Raw genomic sequence first — 26,325 nt, 5'->3', positions numbered from 1 at the left:
CTCCGCGCGTCTCAGGCGAGCAGATCGATAGTAGGCAGCCCTACGAAAGAGCCTTCGAACTTTGCGATCTTCGATCTCACAGGTTCACCTTTTTATTTTCATTTCAAGACAGGTTTTACCTGCCCGGTTTCAGGTATCCATATTACATCAGGATGCAACAAAATGATAACAAAATGAGTAGCTACGCGCCAAACTGCGAGAGAGAATATCATTATTTGCAACACAGCGTTACGATATGTATTGGTTTAAATGTACTTTGTAACCGGTTCCAGTTAGTTATGACGCAATGTTTCAATATTGCGTATAATGCAAAGTAATCATCGGTATGTTCTACTTAAATATATCTTTCCTCTTTCTGGCGAGGAAGATGCTGTGTCATCATTAGATGCAGAATATTTTGCAATAGGTAATAACGCATAGCGTTATTTCATATTTCTATAAAATAAATAGGCACGGCTCCAAAAAGAAACGGAATCTCGGAAACAAATTCGGAAAATTAGATTTTGGAGAGTTAGTTTATTTTATCTTGGAACAGTGATAAGTCAAATGAAGAATATTTGGCAATACATAACATTGCATCTATATTTCTATAAAATAGATAGATAGGCATGGCTCCGAAAGTAATAGAACTTCGTGAAAAAATTTCGAAAGATCAATTTCTTTTTATCATGGAATAGTGATAACATGCAGAATATTGGCAATGCATAATACATGGCGTTCATATTTACAAAATAAATATACACGACTCCGGACAAACCGGACAGACTCGTCTTTTTTTTTCTCGGAATCTGATCTTTTCAATTTTGAAAGATTAGTTTTGTTGTCTTGAAATAGCGATGAAATTTTATTATCCTGAAATAGCGATAAATTGTTTGCATGCAGAATAAGAAATTTTGTTTTGCCAGTTATGTTTCTTTTTTTTTTTTTTTTTTTTTTAATTTTAAAATAAAACCACGCGAAATCGTCGGAGGGACGCGGTGCGTTTCCGTTGTATAAAAGTATAATTTCATTAATAATACCATGCGGGTATTATTATCAGGCTCGGCGTCGAGAGGCCGGCAACATCGAGGGCGAGGCAACGTGCGTGCGTGTCGAAAGTCTCGTCGTGCACGCGTTTCCTCGACGTCGACGACCTTTTCCCTCTTTCTCGGTATTCACGCGGGAAATGCATCTCGGCCCTTCGAGCCGAGACGGCGCCGGCCAATCCAACGTCGGCCCCGATGGAAATTGCCGCTTCGACTGGTCCGAAGGCACGCCGTTTTAATCCACATAGACGGTCGTGGTCGTGGAGCTGGGTGACGGTAGAGGTGGAAAAATGGCTGGTAGTTGTTAGCTGGCACGGTCGAAGCCGGTTCAGTAGCCGAACGAGCAGCATCGGGGCGCGACGTCACTCATACTTTCGGCACCCAAGCGGCTCTCCCATCCGCGTGTTGTATTATCGATCGCGAGTGTTCGTTCAGCGAGGGTGGCGAAGGATGGGCATATTTCGCGAATTTCCCATAGTTTTCAATCTCTACAAGAAGTACAGTTAGTATCTCGATTAACTCTCCAACTTCGCGCTTGCACTTGAGGTGAACCTCTCCGCTGGGAAACAGACGCAATCCCCCATTACGCCTGACATCGACAAGGTAAGCGTCGTACGGAGTTTCTACGCAAAATTTGCATAGAAATGTTAGAGATTGGTTAGAGATTGGATGGAATTTCCGTTCTACCTGAATTTGACTCAAATCACGCTGCTCCGATCGACGCTAATTTATTCGAGGTTGATCAAAATTATGCCTCCCGTTAAGAATATACATGTGCGTCGCAACATATTCCGATTTTTAACGAGAATGGGGATTCTGATGTATATCTGAACATTTATTACTGATTATTTATTTAATTATTAATTAATTATTTATTATTTAAAGTATCAGCTTTAGAAAAAATAGTTTACACGAATTTACTTTGCTATTTATCGTTCATATATATATATATATATATGTGTGTGTGTGTGTGTGTGTGTGTGTGTGTGTGTGTGTGTGTGTACACACACACGTATTGTTTATTTATTATTATTTATCCAAGTATGACTTATTTACGTTGACAAATGATACGTGTATATATATATATATATATATTTACCATTTTGAAAATAATATTTAATTATTTTAATGTCAATTTGATTAAAACTATTTGTAACTGGATTCTTAGTTTACAAAATAATCTATTAAATCTATTTATATGAAAAAGTTACGACATGGCGAATTGCGACATTCTGATTGGAATTATCCAAGCTCTTAATCCACTTTGCCAACATGCTACGAGAGGTTCTGCGCACATTTTAACATTCCTAATTTATCTCATGAAAGTGTAAATATATATATATGCAGTTGCAACAGAACTCGTTTGTCGAAGATAATTTTGTAAAAATATTTTCCCATATATTTTTTACGCAATAAATTTATTTTACGCAAAAAATAATATTTTTATAAGTTAATATATTTTATTTTAATAACAATTAAAATAATTTATATTATGTTATATAAATTTACATCAAAATATATAATTATAATTTAAAAATAAATTTTTAGTTAACTAATTGAAATGTTTATATTTAATAGTCATTATGTAATAATTGCCACTATTATAGTATAAGCAGTATAATTCAGGAGGTCATAGATTATAATTCGAAAATATTTCAAAGAAAAAAAAGTCATGAAAAAAATCGTGCAAACTATACCATGTTTCTCGCGATTGCTAAGCCACGCAAAATTTTTGCGACCGAAGAAATAATCTCGGGTCGATGGGCTATCGGATCGTGATGTCTTTTTTTTTTACTATGCAACTTCGACAGTAAGAATAACGAAAATCTCTCAGTACTGTCCGAAACGCTCACCGAGAGTGATCTTCGTCAAAAGTTCTTCTTGTTGTCGCCGAAAAACGATTGGTAATTGATCAGATTCTTCTACTAATTGATTTCTTAAATTTGATTTAGTCTTGCCTTAGGAAACCAATCGTTCATTTTTCTCTATACTTACATTGATCGCCGCTAATATTTTATATTTATCTTTTTCAGGTGATACAATCTTCAAGTGTATTCCCTGAGGGAAAAAAGAATTTTACGCGAAGATAAGAAAGCAAGATTGTTCTTTGATCACACAGGCAGAGCAAACATTCTCTGAACATCGTGCCAAATGTCGCAGATGTCGGAGATCATGGAGAAGAACGATAGCCTAAAGAGGAAACCAACTCTCGTTAGACGAGTGTCCGACATGTTCAAGGGTAAGTTCAACAGAATCATTTCATTTTTATTAACTTTTTCTCAGTTCTGATCCTTTCTTTCACGTATATGGAAATACTTGTGAATCGAATAATTAATCGAATAATTAATTATAAAAAGGCTTGAGTGTTTTTCAAGTGAAAGATATGTTTGATCAAGTAATATCTCGGTGAACCTTCTCTTATCGCAAATATTACATGTGTAGTTGGAATATCATGTAATAAAAATATTTTCGTCCGGTGGATGATAGTAATTACGTAATATCGTTCGTGCTGATTAAATGTCCTCTTCTCCCTCAACGATAGATGGAACCTACAGTGGGCCCCCGAGGCTGTTTCGACACGCGTCGATGCAGAAGATCCGCCATTGCTGTCAGAATCTCAACCTGCTGCCATATCTTCTCTACTCCTTCGACAATTCCAAGTCGCATCCGCTGGCGCGCAAAATGCACGTCTACTTCAGCCGTTTTCTTCAAGAGATCACCATCAGTCTTCTGGTCACGTACGAGAATCTGCGTCAATCTGCGCTACATGGAATCCGCGTCGAGAAATCGATCGACGCGCAAGAAGCGCCGGCAGAAACGAGCGCCGACGATTTCGCCAAGCCCGTCGCGTTTAGAAGGTTCACAAAACCAAAACGCAAACCGCATTCACGCTGTCTGACCGCGGCCGTGTATCTCGTGCCACTGGTGCTCGTCTTCCAAATGGCAACCCTATGTAGTCTGACGATCTTCGGCAAGTATACTCCGGGCTTCATCTTCCTGATCACCTCGATGCTCTTCCTCGGTGGCATCGCGCTGAAAATACTGTTACACGAAACCTGCACGACGCTGTACGGCGTCGCGAAGTGCGAGAGGAAAAAGGTGCAGTGATCTTCCGTCTCGTCCATTCCACCGTCGCTTTATCGTCCAAAGACAATAAATGAACAGAGAAAACTCCGCGCTTCGTTATAGTCTTCTCAGCGCGACAGTCGTGTTACGTGGTATGAAATATTACCTTCTGCGCGCGAGCGACATGACATCAACATATGTTAACGCGTTGGCAAAGTCTCGAAAACTTCTTCCATTTATCTTGATGTAGCTATAACGATAAGTTCCTTTCCCTTTTCATATAACGTTTCCGATCATCATTTTTATATGTGTACTCTTTATTTTTTTGTACGTTGTTGAAATCATTAAACAGGGATCGTAGATTTGTAGAATATACTGCAAAGAAGACATTCTTTTTTTAATAAGTTAAGTGTTCTAAGCGGCAAGCGTAGCATAACCTTGATTGTTCTCAAGCGTAATCTCGGAGGACCACTTGCGCCCTTCGATTCTACGAGACGAGCATCGCGAGTATCTTTGTCCTCTGCAGCATAAGACTGAGAATTGTTTTAACGTACATGTTTGTAAATAAACATGCGAATGAGATTATATGTATATGTATAATGAAAGGTATAGATTTGTAAAATTGTATCCTGTTGCGACAAGGAGAAACGGAAGATAGGAACTCGGTACGTCCATTGAAAAGTTAATCCGATCTGTGATGGTGTGGGTACAAGTGATACCTCGCGGCCACTTGCAATACCACTTAATTACGCGCGATAATTGTTATTATGCGTAGAAATCTGAATTCTAAAAATACATACGCCTTTAGCGATCAATATTGTTTTTCTACCAAAAATAAAAGAAACTGATAATACGTTTACTGATCTTGCAGATTTATTTATGAGATTATTTATGAAATTAGAGCCAACAAGATTAGATTACTATATAAAATAACAATCGCGTTCCAAGGGGACAATATTCCCACGCCGTTGGAATACTCGCCGATTTTCGCGGCATATGCGACGACGTGGGCCACGTAGTTCTGCTCGTGCACGCTGTGAAAGAGATGCGCGTACGGTCCTACAATGAGAGATATTCAAGATATTCAAGTGAACTCACTGTTTGCGGCGATTTTTTTTCCTAAAGTTTCTAAAACGATTCGAAAAGATACAACACTTTCCGAACTCGAAGTCGTCTAATCGCACAATCTTCCTATTTTGTAATATCTAATTAGATAGATTAGTAGCGTACCTATAGCGTACACAGCTACGTCTCCGCCACCGTGAGTAGCCTCATCCGATATGATAGTAGCCTGCTGGCTGTAAGTGAAATCGCTGGTATTTAATTTGGAGGGATCGATTCTCACAGTTTGACCGTTGTCGTTCACGGTGTAGGCCATGTTGTTCGGGCCGCCCGTGCTGTAGGATAACGTCGTGTAGGGTGTACCGTCGTATTTAGATTTCTGAGCAATTCCTGAAAACGTTCTCACGTAAGGGTAAACTCGCGAGAATCCTACACGCCTTTCATCTTACCCAAGATGGATGAACCTCGAGCGTTGTATCCGTTGAAACTCATTGAGTGCGTGTGATCGCTGGTGACTATGACGAGAGTGTCGTCCGTGTTGATCATTCTAAGGGTGGCATTAACTGCATCCGAAAATCGGACGGTTTCCAACAGCGCTTGAGCCGCGTGACCGCGATGATGAGCAAAGTCGATCATGCCTCCTTCAACCTGAAAGAGCACTTGTACCGTTATTAATTTTGCTTTCTCGCAAAATTATAATATAATAATAATTATTATTATTGTAAAATCATATAATATAATTATATTATAATCGTACCATTAGGAAATATCCCTGCTTGGACTTTTGCAATATCCGTAAAGCTGTAACAGTCATTTCTTCCAGGCTCGGTTGTCCTTTTGGACCTCGCTGTCGTTTCCAGTCCATTTCGAGGTGACCATTGGCAAAAATACCCAGCAGATAATCTACATTTTTGACATCGACCTTAGACAATTCTTCATTGTTTTGCACCACTTTATAAGCTAACTTCCTTTTGGCTTTGTCCTTTGTCCAGTCGTTAATGAGATCGCGACCGTCCTGTCTATAACAGGCCCAATTATCAATCGGATCAAATTCGCTCGCGCTCACATTGGATTTCATCACCTGCCTGCCACCACCCATAATTACCTAAAAAGATAAACGCGTTATTTATTTCCTAATTAGAAAAGATGCATAATTCACTTTTTATTTACTCGAATATTTCTCCCAGGCTCATTTTCTACTAACTGTCTTGCGATATCTTTGCAAGCAGAAGCGTTTTTAGGCATTTTGAATTCGCATTCCCACCTGCGATTCGCGCAGTGTGCGTAAAGCGGCGCCGGAGTCGCATGAGTAACTCTGCTAGTTGTCACGAAGCCTGCATGTCAATTAATTTTAATTTCATATTTTATATTCTATATTTAAAAAAATATACTTTTCCAACTTTATATTATACATAAGATATAAATTTTTGCTTTTACCTTTGCCAAAACTTAAAAAAAAAAATTATTAATTAATATACAGTAATTTTTAATATATATACGTGTGCATTTTTAGATAAATTTAGATTTAGAAGAAAATTAATATTGAAAAAAAACAATGATGGTAAAACAAAGATAAATTTTAAATAATAATTATGTCTGTTATGGCGCAAGCAATTATTCAAACTTTCTGAAATTAAATTGTCATCGAATCCAACCTGTAGCTTTACCGGCCGCTTGAGCCCATGCTACGAATGAGTTCACGTGATAGCTCATATTTAGGCTTGCCTTGCAATCCCCCAATTGCACGTTCACGTCCAGGCCTACAACTTCGTAATTTGTTTTAACTCCTCCGAAAAGAGCGGTGGCGGTGGAAGCCGAGTCAGGGACTTGTTTGTTCGTATTATACGTCTGCATTATCAGCAAAAGATACATTCATTAAAGATATCTTATATATAAAACATGATAATTAAGATACGAGTCATGTCTAATAAATATCCCATCGAGACCTTCAATATCCCGATATGGGGAAAATGTTCCCAGGCGAGTCGACTGGCCTCACCACCATGATAAATTCTGCTAGCCGTTATGGTATCCGGGCTCATTCCATCCCCCACAAAGAGAATCACATTTTTCGCCTTTTTTAAGTTCCAGTGATAAGAAAGAGATTCTTCCAGTTCTTTGTTCGCCAACCGATGCCAGTAACGACTGTCTGTGAAGAAGCGACATTCGATCGTCTTTTTTTTATTTGATGACAGTTCTATTTACTCGTGCAGATTAAAAATAAATGTTAATCTATTAGAAAAAACAAGACTTTTACAAGTGAAGAAAAAAAATTGACTTCTTAAAAATTTCATTTCGAATAAGAATTCGCGCGATTTTTAATATGCATATTAACGGCCGTTTTAATATCTTCACGTGTCATATGATTTGAATATGATATCAGTCACGTGACCCTGAATACAAATAAATGCCCATCACGAAATTTCATGAACTATGCTGATATCTTATAATCTCTTAGATCATGATATGTGTTGATATTATAATAGAGAAGTTTTCACGTTATGATTTATATTCAAATACCTTCGAACGCGGCCACATTTGAAATCTTGAAGAGACACGCAGCAAAGTGGACAATGAAATATTTCATTTTTTTTTTCTACTGCTCGAATTTTATTTGCTTGCTGAAAACTCTAGAGGTATATTGAAACTAATGAGGATACCGCACTTTGGAACGTCGCGTTCGTAGTCACGTCCTCTGCTGAAGTGCAGTAGAAATTGTGCTCACGGAAAGTGTGTCTCGAATGGTAACGGCAGATATCGTCTTCTCTGAACAACTCTCAGACGGCTTCATACAACGACAATTCACGTAAGACGAAACGCACACACTACCTTGCGTCGTTCTGGAAGAGGGGGATGAAAATAAAAAAAAAAAAAATAATAATTCTAGTTGAGCTAACATTCATCGTAACGTTTTATTTGATTTGTTGTTGTTTATATCCATTATCGGTATTCTTACAGGTCGCAACACATCGCGTAATATAATTTTTTTTGATGAGTTTCGTTTTTTTTTTTTTTCTTCTCTCTTCGTCTCCGTTTAAGTCTTTAGTGAACAAAACTACTAAAAATAGACTCGATAAAATCAACCGCTCAAGTCTCTCTCTCTCTCTCTCTCTCTCTCTCTCTCTCTCTCTCTCTCTCTCTCTCTCTCTCTCATATATCTCTCGTCTTATCTGTCAAGCGCGAGTCGATGAGATCCGAGATGCAGTCGAAGATATATTGTATATATTCGAGAGGAGAAGAGGACACTCACCTCTTGAAAATTTCTAAGAAGCTCGCAGTATAGATGAACCGAAAAACGCTACTCGGTCTCTAATTGTTAGCGCGTATTCGCTACGATACAAACGTTTCTGATACTAATATCGTTATCAATTTGTCGTCTTCCAAAAGTGCTTCGAGTGTGAGTGGCATAGCAAGCGTTAATCGAGGAGCGTGAAATTTTCTCCACGTTACTCGGCATTCGGATCCTCGGCACGTTTGGCCGTTGTGGATTTGATTTTGATTTTGTGCAACTCACGCTTCTTGATTTTACTTTACGAAAAATTACAGATCGCACGTCGTCTTGTTTCGATTGATTTTCAAAAAGGAATTTCGTTGCCGCCAGAAAAAAATTCAGAAAGAGAAAGACGAGATACGAGTAGTTTTTCCGCACGGAGAAGCAATGCTTAGAGTTTTTCATCCTAATTCCGACTAACGTAAAAGTCCACGATATTTTTTTGTAAAGGATAAAAACTTCAACGTCGTTACGCGAGAATGATTGGTGGAAACGACAATTGGGTCTCTCCTCATTTCTGCAGGACAAAGCTTGCCGTGACAATATCGGCCTAATATAAACTGTCTACAAATTCTGTCTTATATAATAAAGTACAATAAAATCGTTCTCGTTATATTTAGCTGTGATATACGCGTTTCCTACTATATTGCACCAGACCAGATTTTCCTTTCGTCTTTCACACACACCTTTGTGCTTCTTAGCTCGAAAAATTATTGCCAACAATTATGCTTTCCCTTTTCCCTCGCATTTTCTTTCATTGTTAACCTTCAACTATAGTGATAAAGATGCAATATTAGAAAAAAATATTTCGCTGATAATATATATAAACATATATAAATTAAAACAATTTACTTTTAACATGCTCTTTGCATAATTTTAATTCATAATTCTTCATAATTTTACAATTTTGTTTCATAAGCGTTTCATCAAAACGAAAGAACAAAAGAAAATTTGAATAATTAAAGTTAAATCGTTTAATGAATTATATTATATAAGATATTGTTCTTAAAGTTTTTTTTCCATTAATTAATTTGCAAAATATAAATTTAATTTTATTCGGCTCAAATTAACTTTACATAGAATGTAAAGTTCTTTAAATTCGATTATGGTTGTATAGTTGAAGGTTTCTCGCGAGGCTTAACAAGTCGCTCACGTCGAAGAGATTCGAGAACCCCGCATGAGATTCGTCCAACGAAACTGTCGCATTTCGCTCCCGCGTTTTTTTTATCCCGACACAATCTCGTCGCGGACGTAGGCATTTCCTGTTGGCGTGACTTTGAGAAATCGAATCGTATCGATTTTGCCGCCACGAAGGTCGCGGCTCATCGCCCGCGAATTCAACATTGCGTGTACGCGATGCGCTCGATAAAATTGACTTTACTGCTGGCAGAAAACACACACACCTCGCTCTCCTTGTATTTTTCGAATTTCCAACGCACGCTAAATTGCGCTTCACACTCGCGGATTCCCTCCGTTTCCGTCGGGATTCGAGAAAGTCTCGCGTTCGTTTATGAGCTGTAAGGGAAATTTCTTAGATTCTAGGTGCTAAATGACATTTCACGATGATGATCCCCGAACCTGCCTTATATTTTAAAAATCCTTCTTTCCTTTATATCTCCCAAATTCTTTTTACAGATCCTTTTCGTCAACGAAAATTTAAATTAATTAATATATATATATATATATACACACACACATATATAAATTTATATATATATATATATATATATAATTACAACCTGTTAATTTTTATGTATCATTTTATATATCATTTTTATGCATCTTCTTTCACTTTGATAATACGTCACGCTTAAAAATTAGTCGAGGATCCGCATCGCTCGTGCGCTTATTTTGATTATTGAGTACGCTGTACGAGTCGGGCTCGTCACAGTTGAGATCGATGCAGCGGATATAATAATTGACGGTTAACATTACATGCTAATTAGTAGCATTGTCGGATTAACCTCATTGCCGCTCATGGTTGTGTTCGTTTGATAACATCATTTCTGCCGTGGATGGAGATTGGCGAAAGTCGGAAAGTCGTCTTAGAGCGGCACAATGCGGTTCAAACGAAAACGCTAATTAAAATTGACTAATCACTACTGATATGTGCACAATCGCTTTTGGTATACATTGAAAATCCAATTCGTTTCAGAATGCAACCGCATTTCTTTTTCGGCAACGCTGATTCCTACTTTCCTTGATTTCTAAATATAGTCGAACCATACCATTCGATGAGCTTCAAAGAATTAAATATTTCTATGTAATTTTCTTTTATATAACAACAACTTTTTTGCGAAAGTAACTTAAATAAAACTATATTTGGCCCTACATTATATCTCACGTAATTCAATATTACGCACAATTTTACGCAGAAACTGAAATTTAAACGGATACGGATCGTGATACTTATCGTGATACTTCTACTGTATTTTTTATAACGCTTTATTAAAATACCGTCCAGTGTTTGATTCTCATTTATTCGTATTAAAACTGTGCATCGAGCTCGATTCCGCAAAGCGAATTAATGAAAAGACAAGAAGTGGCATTTGAGACTTTCTCACCCGTCCCGCTATTTCTGACGTGATAGTTCGTAAAACAGCTCGTGGCTTCCGAAAGATTTTACGCTCGTCTGCGCTTTCTTTCGGTTACAAAAGAAGTATTGTCATTATTACCAACCGTCATTGCTATTAAATGCATCGCTGAAAATAACAATTGAATTCTTTTTTTTGCCGTCTACCTGTCGGAGGTAGATTCTTAGTATCAGACTACTTTTCTACTTTATTGATTTTTTTTTTTTTTTGATATCGAGACTTGCAGTTAGTCTTGACTGTGTATGATTTCGTAAAAAAATTGCTTTTTGATTTTCGGCTGCTTACGGGAGACTCGCAAGGCGATAGACAATCGAGATCAGGGGCGGAATCTAAGATCGAAGAATCGTTACGTGTCGCGTATGTGTGTATACGTATATACGTGTGTATGTGTTTGTGTCTTATGTATTTTGTGTGTGTCGCGTGTGTGTCGATGACACAGGGGTTTTTTTGTCGTTTAAGCTATTAGCGCGTAATTCTCATGTAACATCTTTAAAATTCTGTACGAGAAATCTACTGTTACGCCATAGAGTATAGCAATTTCATTAATTAATTGCTCGATTCGTTTATAAGTTAATAGTTACTCGTGAATCGCGAGTGGGGAAAAAGGGTCGAACCGAAGGGTATATAATCGATAAACGACGGAGTTTCTACGGGAGCCTACGAATTCACGAACAGTAACGAGACACGCGCTGCGTTTCAAAAAATTTCTGCCCTCTGCCTATATTTATAATATATATATATATATATATATATATATATATATATATAATATATAATTATAAATTTTTTTTCTGTGTATATTGTGTACTATATAAGACTCTCTATATTTCGTTATTAGGTATACTCTCGTTTTACATTTTAACAAATCGATCTTATTAGGCTACCCTCGTACGCGAGTTGTACGAATCTGCACGCGGCACGAAGATCCTTCTTATGTACCCGCTTGTGAAATCCTGCGGGTGTATTTACAACATATGATCAGATGCAGGGGATACTACTTAATACGAGGGAATGCGAAAGCGGGAAAAAATGCCTACGTCTCTTTATCATATTTTTTTATTGCGAAATTCCGAAATAAATAAATTTTCATATTGGATTCTTTTCTCAGATCCTAAAAATAAATCTTCTTCATTTTTTTCACATGTCGGTACAATATTTAAGAATATAATCAGTTCACATAAATTTTTTCTTCAGACTGAAATAAAATAAATTAATAAAATAAAAAAAATTCGGTTTATGTAAGCATTTTGTCCCGTACGATTTTCTACTACGGAGATGAGACAACATGATGGGAATAAAAGAAATCGGAGGGAGGTGGAGTATCTTTTCTGACTTTTTTCGTAGGCGAGGACATGGTGGCTAGTTTGAATTGACTGGAGGAAACGGGATTATCGATTATCGCGAATTTAGTGATCGGCGATTAAACATCGATGATGAGATGATGGTTATCGTTCAGGTGAATCAACTGTGAATTGAGTATGATCTTTGCAATGATCATTCGTGTCAACCGGTCAGAGATCACGTTTGCGCATTGTTTTTATTAGCTCTAAGGGGGTTATCACTTCGGACTAAAAGGAAAATCTTATGGCAAATTTTGGCAGGGTAACTTAAACAAGTTATAAATGATGATCACAGAAAAAAATAAAACCGCGATGACAAAGGTTGAAATAATTCGCTTGAGTTCTAAATTGTAGCGCTATACTCGAGTTTTCCTATTCGATAATAATATTAGTCCGCGATAACTCGATATGACGGGTTACTAAATTTGGCCGCTTCTAGAGTTTTTTTTTCTCTTTTTTAAATATTACTTCTTCTCGTCGCTCTCTCTCCCTCCCTCTCTCTCTCTCTCTCTCTCTCTCTCTCTCTTTCTCTCTTTCTCCCGAGCCTACGTTTTGTTACGACAAGGATGAATTACGGACTATTCAAGACAATTCCCTGACATGTTATGACTTCACTAAAGCGAACCATATGTACCTTGAACCTATTAATATCAAACAGAATCTCTACAATTCGCTTCTCGGAGAACCGTTTTCACGCTAGGCCATGTTCATTAGTCGATACCTGGCTGCTGGCTGGAATTTTCAAGAGACATCAGAGTGATACCCCTTGCTTCTTATCTATTATCGCAATACAAATGTCCGTAACTCATCCTATACATATTATATCGAGTCTCTGTAGATACAAGATACCGTCAGTCGTAGAAGACTCATCGGGAGTGTGTCTGTTTCGACACCTCTCTCAAAATTCTCACGCAATCAGTCAGACCCTTACTTCTCATTCTCCCTTAGGAGGGCCTCCTCGGCTTCCTTCCGTCTAGCCTTCGCCTCTTTCTTCGCTCTTTTCTTCTCCTCTTTCGCCAGCTTCTTCGCTTCCTTCTGTCTAGTCTTCTCCGCCTTCTCCTCTTCCTTTTGCCGCGCCTTCTCCGCCTTCTCTCGCTCCTTCTCCCGTTCTTTCTCCTTCTTTGACTTCTGCACCTCTTGGACCACAGACATCTTGGGCACCGAGGCCGGTCGCTTGGATGCGGCGCGGCCGCACGACGACGCCGACGATGTCGATGTTGTAACGGCGGATGTGCCTCTCGGGCTCGGCGACGTTTCCAATTGCGTCACGATCTTCTGGGCGCATCTGCGAGCGCAATCAACCGCGTCACGACTCTGCCCTTTCATGACATTTCTCCGGCCAATTGCCAAGTGAAATTGACAATCAAATAGGTACCTGATTCTAGTGGAGGCCTTGCCAGCGCGATAGTCCCTCTGAAATTCCTTGATCGGCGGCAATCGGCGCTCTCGATTCTCCCGCAAGATCTCCTCCTCTTCAGCGACCTGTTGAACCGGATCCTGGTACTCCTATAAATTTTTAAATCATATTTATCGCTAATTTTGCACGCTAAAGAATTTATTTAAAAAAAAAAACTACCGATATTTTTGTGGAGTTAGATCATTGCTATAACGTTACTTCAGATCGAGAAGAGTATGAAATGCATGAATGAAGGTTGAATATTACGAAATAAAACTGCCAACCTGAATTCGCATCTTCATCGATTGCGCCTGGGAACGTCTGAGAGTGGCGCCTGTGGGTTGCCGTACCCTCGTCGGTTTGCCGAGAGTGGAACTTCCGGTGCTATTCGCGGACGAGGAAGTTGCCGAAGAGACGGAAGACACTCCTACGCGAGCGAATTCAGATCATTCGAAACTCGGGCACAACTTACAATGTTACGAGATGAACTGCGTATGCAATTAGTAATTTGCGAATTTTATTACGAACCAGAAATGGAGGACGAACCGCTGGCCATCGAGTATAGAGAGGCAGAGGCTGGTACGCTTCCGGTTCCCCATCTGCCACCAGGCCCGGACACGCCGACGGTTACGCCAGTGCCCATGTTGTACTCTGACGCGCTTTGAGGGAGCACCCAGGATTTACCCGACATCGAATACTATAAGCCAAAATAAATCTCACAGTGCATAATCGATTCGTATTTCTCCAAGCGAAATATATCTGGAATGGTTACAATTATAATCGGCGTATATATAATATTATTGTCGGAGTGAGGAGTTGGCTTAATGTAATGGCATATTGGAAGAAATATATATTTAAATTGCTTTCTTGCATATACACGTTATTTTACGTGAATTTTAATAAGAATAATTAGTAATACGCCATGGAGTATAGTTAATCTGACGATTAATCATGAAAAGTTTGACAGAATGCGAGTCATGAGTAGAATTTTTAAAGGAAATTTTTAAAGGAATATATATATATATATATATATATATATATATATATATATACGTGCGTGTGCGTGCGTGCGTGCGTGCGTGCGTGTGTATGCGTGTGATGTTTATGCAATATTTTACTACTGATCACGAAAAGTTAGATAGAACATGAGTCATGAGAAGAGAAACGAATTTTTAAAGGGACGTGGATGCGCGCGCGCGCGTGTATGTGTGTGTGTGTGTGTATTTTCAGCGATTTGATCGGTGATTGCTTTAAATGCGAGGATGCATCGTGTTACACAAATTGGCCACAAAGGCATCGGCAGCTTTGAGACTCCGCTCCAATTAACGGCGATTTCATCGCAATCGTGTCAGTGGGCATGAATTTTATTGATTTGTACGTAAGTGAAATCCGGATATGGAGAGACAGCAAGAGAACACACGTAGATTGAAATTAGTGCAAAAAATGTTTAGAACAGATGTGACACACACATATATATATATAAGAGGGATGTAATTGGCGCGTGTATCCGTAAGCGAGAAATTTCGTCTGGGATGAAACGCGAATAAAATCGTAACTTACATCGCGCGGAATGAGAGTCTGCTTCAGCCGTAGGATCTTCGCTCGGCATATGACGCATCTGAGCGGCAAAAGCCTCTGAGATACCGCCATTTGTATCGTCTTGACGAAGCAGCGTCTGCAAGAGACGGATGTTAAATTAACGTAACAAACGTCGAGACGTTATAATTAAAGAAACAGCTTCTTTCATGCAAAATACGGCGTTGCGGCGCCGTGAACATCCGCGTGAAAAATAATTGCCGCTTTACTCCGAGTTCTCGGCGTAATAAAAAAAAAAAAAAAAAAGAAAGAAAAAAAAAGAAAAAAACACGGCTTTCTGAAATGCCTTCTGAAGGATGTGGAAAAATTTGCGTTTACTTTAAGTTCGCTCACCTGCACACCACTCGATGCCCACATGGCGCTGTTTGCATCGTTGCTCTCGCATTCACGCATATGACGCACTGAAAGAAGAGAAAAAAAAAAAAAAAATAACGAGACGCATTCATTGGACGCGCACGCAATAGTATCGGCAATAATATAACTTTTATCGGTTTGATAGTCGCACGTACGTTTAATACTGACTGTCGATCGGTCGGGAAAAAAATCAAGGCTGAGCAAAAAGGAAGAGATCACACAAGCCGCCCTGATTCGACGTTCACCGGCGAGGCGTGACTCTTACTTTGTTTGCACAGTTTTTACGCGCCTGCACGTGTAATTTCATTAAATTCCAGAACACGAGACGCGACACGTCGTTGTTTGGCAATCGAGACGGCCGCGATTGGCCGCCATAATCGACGTAACGTAATTAGGCGTCACTTTAATCGAAATATTAATAGCTCCTCGAGCCGGGAGGGTGGGCGAACACGTCAGGAATCGAAGGGTTGCAACCGCCACTTTGTCGTCGTCGTTAATCGACTTTTGCGACCGATTAGGTCGCCAATTCGTTCGGAAATTGCGACTCTTCCGGACGAGCGGCTATATTTTGCGCGATACAGGTGCTCTATTATCGTCATTTTTCTTCCCTCATCGTGCCAGTCTAATGGTCCAATCTGGCGCAACGCGACGCAATCAACCGGAAAGATATGAGGCATCCTCCAATATTGCAACATCATATACGATAAGTTTATTTTATTAATGTAGATTACGGCACATTTCGAAGCAAATTATATTATTTAATAATCTGAAAGAGTACATATTACAATAAATACGCCTTGTATATTTTTGCCTTTGTCTATTTATCGCAGCATTTTTCAAATGAACGATCATGAAAATTTTAGTAATAAGAGACAGTTCAGTACGCCGTTTTCTTACGTTTATTTCAAAACGTAATTTCCATTAGGCTCCCTTTTATTGACCAACTTCGATTTGTGCTTACGTAGGCGCGGACTTTGATGTAGTCGGTAAAAAGATATGGGTCTTACCTCGTATCTATATTTGGAAAGACGTTTGTTCGCCGATAATAGGGATCGCGTATAAGCGAAATTACGAGGTAATCGTCCATTTACGCTGATAATATTGCTAGGTGACAATCGAGTTTAGTGCATCTTAAGGAATCAAACGTGAAGTTAACAGGAAAAAAATAGCGATCGTGTCGAGCGATGCCGACCCAAGTGGAAACGTAGTTTCTTTTGACAATTGACTGCCCGTGACAGTCTCGACCAGAAAGGGAAATTTCGCCATTCAATTTCATTTCGCCATTTCGAAATGGTCGATTAAGCGGCTCACGGCTGCTAAATCGCTGTAAAAAAAAGATCCGCGTTCTCACCGTCACTTTTAATTTACTTCTTACCTCATCTTCCTGCGAAGACGCCAATTCCGGCTCGTTCTCCTCTAGTTTCGTCAGCAACTTGTCCTGAAAAGGCAAGGAATTTAAACAATTTTCACGATATCATCTAAATCAATTTAACGTAATTTTCTTCACGAAAGAAATGCCCAATTATTATAAAGAGACGCGCTACTTTATTGCACGAGATGCCTGCACGAGAGCTCTGAATAAGAATAACGTTCGTGCAAGGAATAAAATGAAAAAAAAAAAAAAGAGAAAGAAAAAAATGTACGCTCTCGATTCAACGATGCATAAAAAAATTTCGCGGAAGTGCCGGAAGCGCAGCAATTAAAATTCCGATTCCGTAATGAATTGATTCTTATTTAAGACAATGTTGCTGTAGCGCCTGGCTTTTGCAGAATTGCAAAAAGCGAAGGAAAGTAGATCGTGACGCCCGCGCGTTATGCTCGCGCGAGATGATGGTATGGGAGCGGTACAAAGTGATCAGCTGCCGCCGATTCCCTTCAGTTTCTTCTTGAATCTAGCGTAAGGCGATACTGTAAAAGGCACTTTGCGGCGCGCTACTCGAGACTACTTTCGGGTGCTCGACAATGCTCCCATCGTTTCTCGTGCCTATGCTCTGCAATTTGTATATCTTTCGAAGAGGTAAATTACGCCGATTACGCGCGCAACAATAATCAACCGAATTCCTCCTTCTAATTCCCGCGAGTGTTAGTTATCTATGCGAAATGCGCAAATGAAACGCGGGCACGTATCATGTGCGTGTAGTAATTATATTTGACAATCCTGCGCGCGCGCGCAGGATGTGTGTGTGTGTGTGTGTGTGTGTGTGTGTGTGTGTGTGTGTGTAACGATATTCTATTATGCAACTGGTACATTTATATGTAATTAGTACCTAACCGAAATGTGCAATTAAATCCTTCATTAGAAGAGAACATACAAAAGGCGGATGAAGAAGGCGCGGCGTTTGATATATATATATATATATATATTTAACGATGTGGAGAACCGCCAACGCCGAACCAAAGTTAGATTTGTGCGATTATCCGCCGTGAATATTTTCCATACTGATTCCGGCGCACGTGGTTAAGTGCCATTCCATTTCATTAATAATAAGCGACGTCATATACATCGGGATGATTTATACTAACGACGCAAACGAGTAATAAAAGTGCTGCAGATATAACCGGACCCCGATGGCAATTAGCGATATGATGAACGATTCGTTAAACAAGAAACGACGAATTTGGCAAAACACGGCTCAAATACGCCGTAGTGGCGTTTGTTTTTTCGGCGACGGGTTTCCGCGATCGCGTAACCGAATAATCGACCGTTCCGAAGTTTATTTATTCTTCTACTCGCATCGTCCTGTCGCAATCGACGCGGATCCTCGTTTGCCATTTTCAATGTTGTAAATAACATTGTAGTTAGGAGGAGTATATACGTTACCTCTCGCTCCGACCGGAACACGATCTGTAACTGTGAGGTGCACTGATACCTGATATAAAATCAGGTAATCAGGGCGCGTAACGCATTCCGCGCGGAAAAATATACGTTCACGCGTTTAACTGTACAGCGCGATTAATTCCCGATTACGGCGGCACGTTTTTCCATGGCGGCATGTGATAAGCCGAGCTTCTCACAATATAGAATTAAGGTGCGAGCCCTTTTTTTTTTTCTGCGTTATCGCAAATCGTGCGGTGTAACTGGCGCATGAATCGAGGACGCGCATTGCTTTCTCCTTAAAGTTTAAAGGATGTTGTTGACGGATCTCAAAACAGATCCAGTGACCCCTTAAACTTGATAGTATTTTAATACGACGAAACTTTATCCAGGGCGAAGCCTCTCACTCGATATACAATCATGTGAGTCATCTCAAAATTGCTCCTTCTGTCTCTTTTTTCGCCCCCTCCCCCCTCTCTCTGATCGCCACGCCGCCGGAAAAGAAGAATTAGATTCTTTGTTTTTGACGATAAACCGCAAACCGCTCCCAAGTTCTCCAAAGAATCACGCCGCGTTTCTCTCGATGCAGTGTCATCAAATCGACGCAAATCGACGGAGGTGCAATGCATTATGCCAATAATAAAAAGGACGCATGGCATAACGGTTGTATATACAAGGCAATGACCGACATTGGGAAAGTCCAGTCTCTTTATATTATCCCCGTTTACCTCCTCTCACCTGCTAACGGTTTGCTGGAAAAGATAACGTTTCTTCGATCGCAAAAATTTCTTCCACGAACAGGTCTGATCGCGTCGTTAATCCGTACTGATATAATCACGTCACGACGGTTTCCGCGCCAGTGGCCGGGCGTGAAAAAGCGTCGCGGCGAAAGTATAAACCGCGACCCATTTTCCGGACGGCTATTTGAAAATAATTATCCCGTTGCGCAATTGCGAAATGAATCCCCGAGCTCCGAGTCGTAAATTATATTTAGGAACTTTCGCTAATCGTAAAAATCGTTTGTTTTGCCTCTAAAACGCGCTCGTCCGGCGCATCGACACTGTCGCGCTGTCAACAAAATATCGTGCGCTGAAATTCTTTATGTTCGACATCTGCTATCGAAATCGGCATTTGTATCGAGTTCGTTTTTTTCCTACTTTTCGGCGGCGCGCGTACTCGAGAGACGCTTTTAACGTGAAATAATTAAAACTGCCGCGCGATACGAATCTCCGTAAAGAAAAAAAAAAAAAAAAAAAAAATCCGCTCGTTCTCGACGCATCGTCGCTCACCGAGTGTGCAAAATTTAAGAGGTTGCCAGGCACGACCGAGCAAGCAAACGCTCGACAGGCACTTAACGCTTTCCGTGCGAGCTTAATTACGGCGAGACACGGCATCACGTGCGAGGTAGAAAAAAAACGGATTATTTTCGCGTCTCTTCCAGTGTCGCGTCGATAATCGGGCGAGAATCCAAGACAAATAATCTGTCAATATTCTCGAATTTCTGATCTCTCTGAACGTTCCGGTGTTCCCGTAGACCGGCAATTAACAGCGCGGAGCTCAGGTCGATCGGGCGCATTTCTTAATTTTTCGATCTAAATATCCCTTAGATAAACGTAAGTGCTTTTGCGTGTACGCGAAATCGAGCCTGCGTTCCACGCGGCCATGTTCCGCATTGAAACATTTTGCACGACGGGGGAGGGGGGGGGGAGCTAAAGGGATTCTTTGACAGGGGTGGGTATCGCGCGGCGTCGCGATCTCCCCCGTCGGCTGTACAACACGCGATATAACGTGACCATCGTCAGGTTCAATGACGACGACCGCGGCGATTGGTCGAGGCCGACCGTCGCCGTCGCCGTTAGGCATTGTATGCACAGTGTAGCGCGAAAGATAAAAACCCGTAGGGGGATTGAACGAATACGGCCAGATTCGAAGCTACGTTACGACGCTGGACGGCCGCGTCGGACGGAAATTTCTCGAATCTCGGGTCGAGCGAGCGAAGAAAAGTATCGGTCGGTATTTCGATTTGATTTATTCGTTTTGCAATTTGCAACTGTTCGATCGATGGCGCATTACGCCTGGTACGATCGCGAGATTGAGATTGATTTAATTCAGGCTTCCATTGAAGGTATTATTATCTCTTCACTTTTTGTTGTAGGAGACAGTATACTGCATCTGACTCTGCTTCCCACCGGCACGTGTTTCTATTGCTGTCCCATCCAGCTGAATCGAGACGTCCAATTTCTATTGTATACCAGGTACATAGATTGTTCATGAAATCAGAATCATCGTGATGTGAGCGCCAAACGCCTCAGTATAATACGATATCTTCCCACCTCCAATATCACCTTAAGCTCGGGAATATAGAGAGGGAAATTAATAATAATTAAATCGGAAATTTTGTTAGTCCTGGCTGGCTCATGAAAAAAATTCTGAGATATTCCGGGCAAGACCGGTTGATTAATCATTAATTGGAACTTGAAGATTGGTTTTCCGATAGTCCGTAAATCAAGTCGAGTACAACGTCGGCTGTATTAAATTCCACGAATTTCGCTCATACCGACATTTTTCTTGCGTATTAATCCACGATCACACAGGCGGAATCCGATCTATGGAGATCTACTGGATTTCAACGATGCCGCGACGTTGCGGAATAGTAACTTCAACGTCAAACACCCGACCATCATTTACGTTCACGGATACAGTGACAGTAGCGCGGGGAAAGGTCCCACCGCCATACGAAATGGTATGTACTTTATAAATATTCACTTCAAAATCGACGAGCACGATATCGTACGCGCTGCAAAGTCATTATTTGCAGGAAAAGGCATTCTTACACAAAGAAGAAATATACCGTTTCGCGCACGGGGAAAGTTTCAGAAGTTTCTCCGCAAATATTTTTACCACCAAGATAAATTTTCGCTTATTGAAATATTCAATTTTGATTTTCATTGAATTTTGATGATCGTATCGTGAGGAGGGGGGGGGGGCACTTGTGTAAGTTTTTTTTTTTTTTTTCGATAAGAAACGCGCGATATCGCGGCGGTGTATCGCTCCGAATGCCAAAGCAGCTTCTTAAAAGTCATCGCGATGCCTCCGTTTTTCTTTCCGCTCGTAAAGTTCGGGGTGAGCGAGTAGGCTGGATCCATTAGTAACTACATGATCTACGGATCTACCTAGGTAAACCTCAAGAGGTACTGTCAGGATGACGAATAGTGCGCATCATAACTTGCCACAATAAATTGTGAAGTTTTCCACTTTTCAGCGCACGAGTTGATCCAATTCAACTTCTCACGATCCCAAAGGAATCGTGTTATTTATTTCGTTTCTTTAGAAAGGAAGAATTTTGTACTTCTCGCTAGCAATTTTTTTTCTACAAATTTCTGTAAATTCGATTTATTCGAGTTATTGTCAAGCAGTTGAACAGCATTAGTTTTCTCTGCATTTTTTATCATTTTTTTTTATCCAGAATTTTAATATTCTAAGAAATTTCTATTTTACAATTAAATAATTTATATTAAAGTTCGATATTGTTTTAGAAATAAAAAAATTTAGTCTATTGACAAGTTGCATTTTACAATTACTTTTTAATTTTCATTTAATTTTTATGATCGAACAGCACAGTTATACATCTTTAATTTTAATTTTACCATTGATTTACCGTTGATTTTACATTACTTTTTTCATGATACATTTTTATTTTAACCGTTCAACTCTACATTATATTTATTTATTTCTTACCAGCTTATAGAGCTACTTCGTATATATATATTGCTTTCAACCTTGATGTTGGCCATTATCGAATTACTTATTTTTATGACAAAATATTTATCATATTTATCTTATTAATCAACATTTATCATTCTGAATTATCAATTTATTGTATCATGTCTCTGTTTTTAATTTCTTAAACTTAAGTTTCACTACTAAAAAAGACTCTGTATAGTCAAAAATGTTCAATTATCTCGTGTTTTGTGTTAATAAAATCAATTAAATTTATTTCTAACATTTATTATTTGCTCGTTGATTGGCCTTTCCTTCACATCTTCGTAAATTTTTACTAATTTTGTATTACGCCTGGCTTACGAGTGTTAATAAAGGTTTTATTAATTTTAATTGATAATTTTTTATCTTAATGAAAATAAAATTTCTTAATTTTACTTTTTACCTTAATAAAAAAAAAAATGTATTTTAAAAGTCCCGTTACACTTGTTTGTTTTCAGCCTACCTCCGTCGTGGGCACTATAACGTGATATTGATAAACTGGCCCAAACTGGCGGTACTGCCGTGGTATATAACGGCAGTAAGAAACACCAGAATCATCGGACCTTATTTAGCGCACATGGTAAGCTGGCTCGACGCACAGAAAGCCGTCCCGTTATCCAAAATTCACGTGATCGGCTTCAGCTTGGGCGCGGAAGTTGCCGGTTTTATGGGGAAGGCTCTGGCACCTCGAAAGGTTAGACATTGTGTAAAGTCTACTAATAACGATCACCAGTTACACCGCATTGCACATTCGCTCGACTAATCGAAGGCCGCATTATCGGAACTGCATTAGTGCCGGGAGTTTCAATCGAGGCGCGTTATCGACGCGATTGAGTATATGTATGGTGTGTGTGTGTGTGTGTGTGTGTGTGTGTGTGTGTGTGTGTGTGTGTGTGTGTGTGTGTGTGTGTATATATGTATGTATGTTGAGAAAACGCGCTTTTAGATAGGCAGAATCACCGGATTGGACCCGGCTTATCCGTTGTACATGAATACCGGGGAGGAGGGTCACTTGACATGGGCCGACGCTGTCTTCGTCGATGTCATTCATACTGACGGCGGTAATTTTGGATTCCCTTCGCCACTCGGCCACGTCGATTTTTACCCCAATGGCGGCGTCAGGCGACAACCCGGCTGCGATTTGAAGAGCCTCGTTCGCATGGGCTTCAGAAGAATCATAAATCAATACAGTGAGTGTACTCGTCGCGATGTCGAGTTTCACATCGCCTTCTTGACATTTTACGTTTCTGTTGTATGTTTCAAAAGTTCCGAGAGACATCATTTTCTTTCCGTTTAGTTACCTGCGGACACAACCGAGCCTGGCGTTACTACGCGGAATCCGTGGAGAACCCCTACGGATTTCCCGCGAGTCGTTGTCCAAGATGGCGGCCCGGGATTCATGCAAACTGCGTGTGGAAACCCGAGGCTTACATGGGCTTCGTGGCCGACCCCAAGTATCGGGGAAAATTTTACCTCAGCACGAACTCGCGGACACCGTACGCCAGGAATTTGACAGGTCACAAACTCAAAAAATGAGGACGCGGGAGGTCTTGATTTGGATGAACCAGATTAAGAAGCGAAATGACCTTTCATGGCGATGCCAGGATAATCATCTTGGATAAAGCTTGACGGCGATATAAAAAAGACTCTTTGTGTTTTTTATATGATGTGTTTACGACGAGAACATTTGTACTCCTATCGCTTTCTGTAAATGGCCCGCGGCCTTAATTAATTTTACTGTTTTTTTTCTTTTTTTTTTTTTTTTGAGAATTGTTAAAGTGGAAATTTTTTTTTTCTTAGAATAACAAACAAACAAAGTTCATGATGGAACGTAGTTTGGAGTAGCAACGATATCGAAAAACTCGAATCGAATTATGATAACTCGAAAAACAACTTGTGCTCGCTGTTTTAATGCCAGACGGTACGATCTCGTGCCAGATAACAGCACATTGTTTACAACATTTATCGCTCTGACTCTAGCTTTAATTGTCAATGATATACGAGTAATAGTCACATAACATGAATATATATTCATAACAGATAAAATACGCGATTGAAATTCTATAATGACGAAACATTGATTTTAAGAATACCTTTCTGTGATAAACGACACGTCGAAAATAAATTTACATTTTTGTAAGAATATGCAGAATTTAACGATGTTATTTCGTATCGTTAATATTATGTCCCTTTTATATATAAACTTTATATATAAACTCCCTTTTTCATAAACAAAAAGTTACATACAAGTACTAATAATATCAGTCACTTAGAAGAATTTGTTGATTGATTCTATTGAAATGTTATATCTCTTTAAAAACGATAATCTTACATGATGGAGAAGAAGTGGAGAAAAGAAGCATAAAACAGAATGTCAGAATAAGAATGCTAATAATCGAGGAAGTAACTCGCAATTTTCATGCTATTTCCGATGCATCCTGCCTTCGAGATATGTAAATTTCAAGGCCAAAGAATTTTATTATTTTCACTCGGGTAATCGATGAGAGAACCATATGCCCTTCGAACGAAACGAAGCACGTGCTCATATTAAAAATTACAAGTGACAGCTTGAAGGAATACAAATGAAGAACTGTGGCGCATGTTAGAAATTGGAATTATTTAACAGGACCGAACAAATCGCCTCGTGTTGCTTTTATTCTGCGCCATTCTACGTACGACACGCGCCGGATCGTGAAAGGATAGGAAATGCGTCGCATCCTTCTCTTTTAATGCGCCAGCATCCTTATATCTTTAAAGATTGTTTATGACTAGATTAACGTAAAATAGAAGTTCGTATAACATTTAAAAATTCCTTCTATATCATAGCCCGATTCTTTCAAGAGAGTTTCCGTAAAACTCGTTCAACTTCAGTGAAATTCACTGACCAAACTTGAGCCTCGAGACAACCAAATTGCACGTCGCCGGAAAGAAATACCGTCTGCTGGTTTTAACGCTCATTAGACTGGAATAAACTTTTCCCAGTCCTTTTCAGGGATAACCTTCAGGGCGAACCGACGGAAGACTTCTCGAACCGGTGGACGGACCGAGGAGAGTTCTCCTTTAAATCCTATCGGATTATTAAAATAGTAATTAATTCCTCTTCAAGGATACAAATGGATATGTCGATATGCAATTTTGGAAAAGTCAGTTCTGTAAACAGCGAGTGCGTGAAATAGTGAAGTACTCGCGAAACAACAAAACACTAGTTAGACAAAACTGTAGACAGAACAATGTAACATATTCAGCCGGTCGGAATGCAATTTCAGGATCGATAGAATGATTTATGTATGGCAGAAACATTCCCTGACTCATCTGGAAGATAGCACCGTGACCTTTCACGATCGCGTACCGTTAAACAACATTGTTCGATTTCGGAATACATTTCGCAGGGGACGAACAATAAGCGAGCGGAATCAGATGCGTGCGAAAGAGTCGCCCCGTGTCGCGTATTCTCTCTGGAAACAGAGGCTCCTCTGAGAGAGGACATAAAGAGAGAAAGAGAGGCGTCAACGAGGCGTCGAGAGGAACATCGACAAAGTCGAAATTCACCCTGGCACCCTGGAATCAGCCGAGCAAACATGGAGAGGCTCCGCGGAAGTATCTGGCTGGCGGTCAATCAACCCGGCACGTACACTGAAAAATTCAGTACGACAGGCAGGTCGATAAGAATCCAATGGCCAGGGTTATAGATGACCCTAGTCTTGAAAGACCACGTTACGTGGAAGGCCTAAGGTGGCTTTCGCAGTCTACGCTTCAGCACGTTCGACCGTGTTCGGCGTTGGTTCGTTCTCTCCTGAGGAGAGACTCCCTCGAGTATCGTTACCGGCTATATTCCCCCTCCTCCCCTCTTTTCATGGTTATAGTACATATATCAGGCTTCCGTTGCATTTCCTTTCGTCCACTGTCTATCTAGAAATTCTCCTATCTAAGAATTCTTCGGGCTAGAGACGACTTTTCGACTTTTAGAATTCCCCGTTCGCCCGTTTCTGCTCTTCAAACTTTAATATTTATTAATTTCGTAATTTCGACCGCTCTTTTCTCTGC

At 39.9% G+C, this 26,325-nt stretch overlaps 4 protein-coding genes across 11 annotated transcripts in view; 2 read left to right on the top strand and 2 right to left on the bottom strand.

Moving 5' to 3' along the window:
* Positions 1-1,306: 1,306 nt before the first annotated feature.
* Positions 1,307-4,944, top strand: LOC105425123 (uncharacterized). Of its 2 annotated transcripts, none has more exons than XM_011635714.3 (3): positions 1,307-1,628; positions 3,059-3,264; positions 3,568-4,944. In XM_011635714.3, exons 2-3 carry the CDS (start codon positions 3,177-3,179, stop codon positions 4,131-4,133), a joined length of 654 nt encoding a protein of 217 aa, XP_011634016.1. In that variant the 5' UTR covers positions 1,307-1,628; positions 3,059-3,176; the 3' UTR covers positions 4,134-4,944. The 2 variants fall into 2 exon arrangements, with proteins under 2 accessions (XP_011634016.1, XP_011634017.1); XM_011635715.3 differs by lacking the exon at positions 1,307-1,628 and adding an exon at positions 2,869-2,929.
* LOC105425122 (Alkaline phosphatase 12) lies at positions 4,943-7,909 on the bottom strand. The gene is made up of 8 exons (XM_011635713.2): positions 7,674-7,909; positions 7,100-7,302; positions 6,809-7,001; positions 6,324-6,487; positions 5,911-6,258; positions 5,603-5,801; positions 5,322-5,543; positions 4,943-5,150 (listed from the first exon to the last, which is right to left on the bottom strand). Exons 1-8 carry the CDS (start codon positions 7,738-7,740, stop codon positions 4,981-4,983), a joined length of 1,566 nt encoding a protein of 521 aa, XP_011634015.2. The 5' UTR covers positions 7,741-7,909; the 3' UTR covers positions 4,943-4,980.
* Positions 7,910-8,046: 137 nt separating this feature from the next.
* LOC105425126 (uncharacterized) overlaps positions 8,047-26,325 on the bottom strand; it is a 28,534-nt gene continuing 10,255 nt past the window's right edge. For all 6 annotated transcript variants that reach the window (XM_011635724.3, XM_011635721.3, XM_011635722.2 and 3 more), the window contains exons 3-9: positions 17,080-17,142; positions 15,684-15,751; positions 15,315-15,429; positions 14,283-14,451; positions 14,039-14,181; positions 13,734-13,864; positions 8,047-13,643 (exon numbers count right to left, since the gene is read on the bottom strand). In XM_011635724.3, coding sequence (XP_011634026.1) covers positions 13,286-13,643; positions 13,734-13,864; positions 14,039-14,181; positions 14,283-14,451; positions 15,315-15,429; positions 15,684-15,751; positions 17,080-17,142 — 1,047 coding nt within the window. In that variant the 3' untranslated portion in view covers positions 8,047-13,285. The remainder of the gene's footprint in view (positions 13,644-13,733; positions 13,865-14,038; positions 14,182-14,282; positions 14,452-15,314; positions 15,430-15,683; positions 15,752-17,079; positions 17,143-26,325) is intronic.
* LOC105425125 (pancreatic lipase-related protein 2) lies at positions 17,136-24,871 on the top strand. 2 transcript variants are annotated; one of them, XM_011635717.2, is made up of 6 exons: positions 17,136-17,721; positions 20,675-20,774; positions 21,114-21,262; positions 22,740-22,975; positions 23,228-23,471; positions 23,579-24,871. In XM_011635717.2, exons 1-6 carry the CDS (start codon positions 17,667-17,669, stop codon positions 23,815-23,817), a joined length of 1,023 nt encoding a protein of 340 aa, XP_011634019.2. In that variant the 5' UTR covers positions 17,136-17,666; the 3' UTR covers positions 23,818-24,871. The 2 variants fall into 2 exon arrangements, with proteins under 2 accessions (XP_011634019.2, XP_088934929.1); XM_089078803.1 differs by lacking the exon at positions 17,136-17,721 and having other exon boundaries at positions 19,366-20,774.

This window comes from Pogonomyrmex barbatus, unplaced genomic scaffold (genome assembly GCF_055798465.1).
Source record: "Pogonomyrmex barbatus isolate J1 unplaced genomic scaffold, ASM5579846v1 scaffold3, whole genome shotgun sequence".
NCBI classification, from domain to species: domain Eukaryota; kingdom Metazoa; phylum Arthropoda; class Insecta; order Hymenoptera; family Formicidae; genus Pogonomyrmex; species Pogonomyrmex barbatus.
The sequence above is the reverse complement of the archived record's forward strand: the minus strand, read 5'-3'. Positions and strand labels throughout refer to the sequence as shown.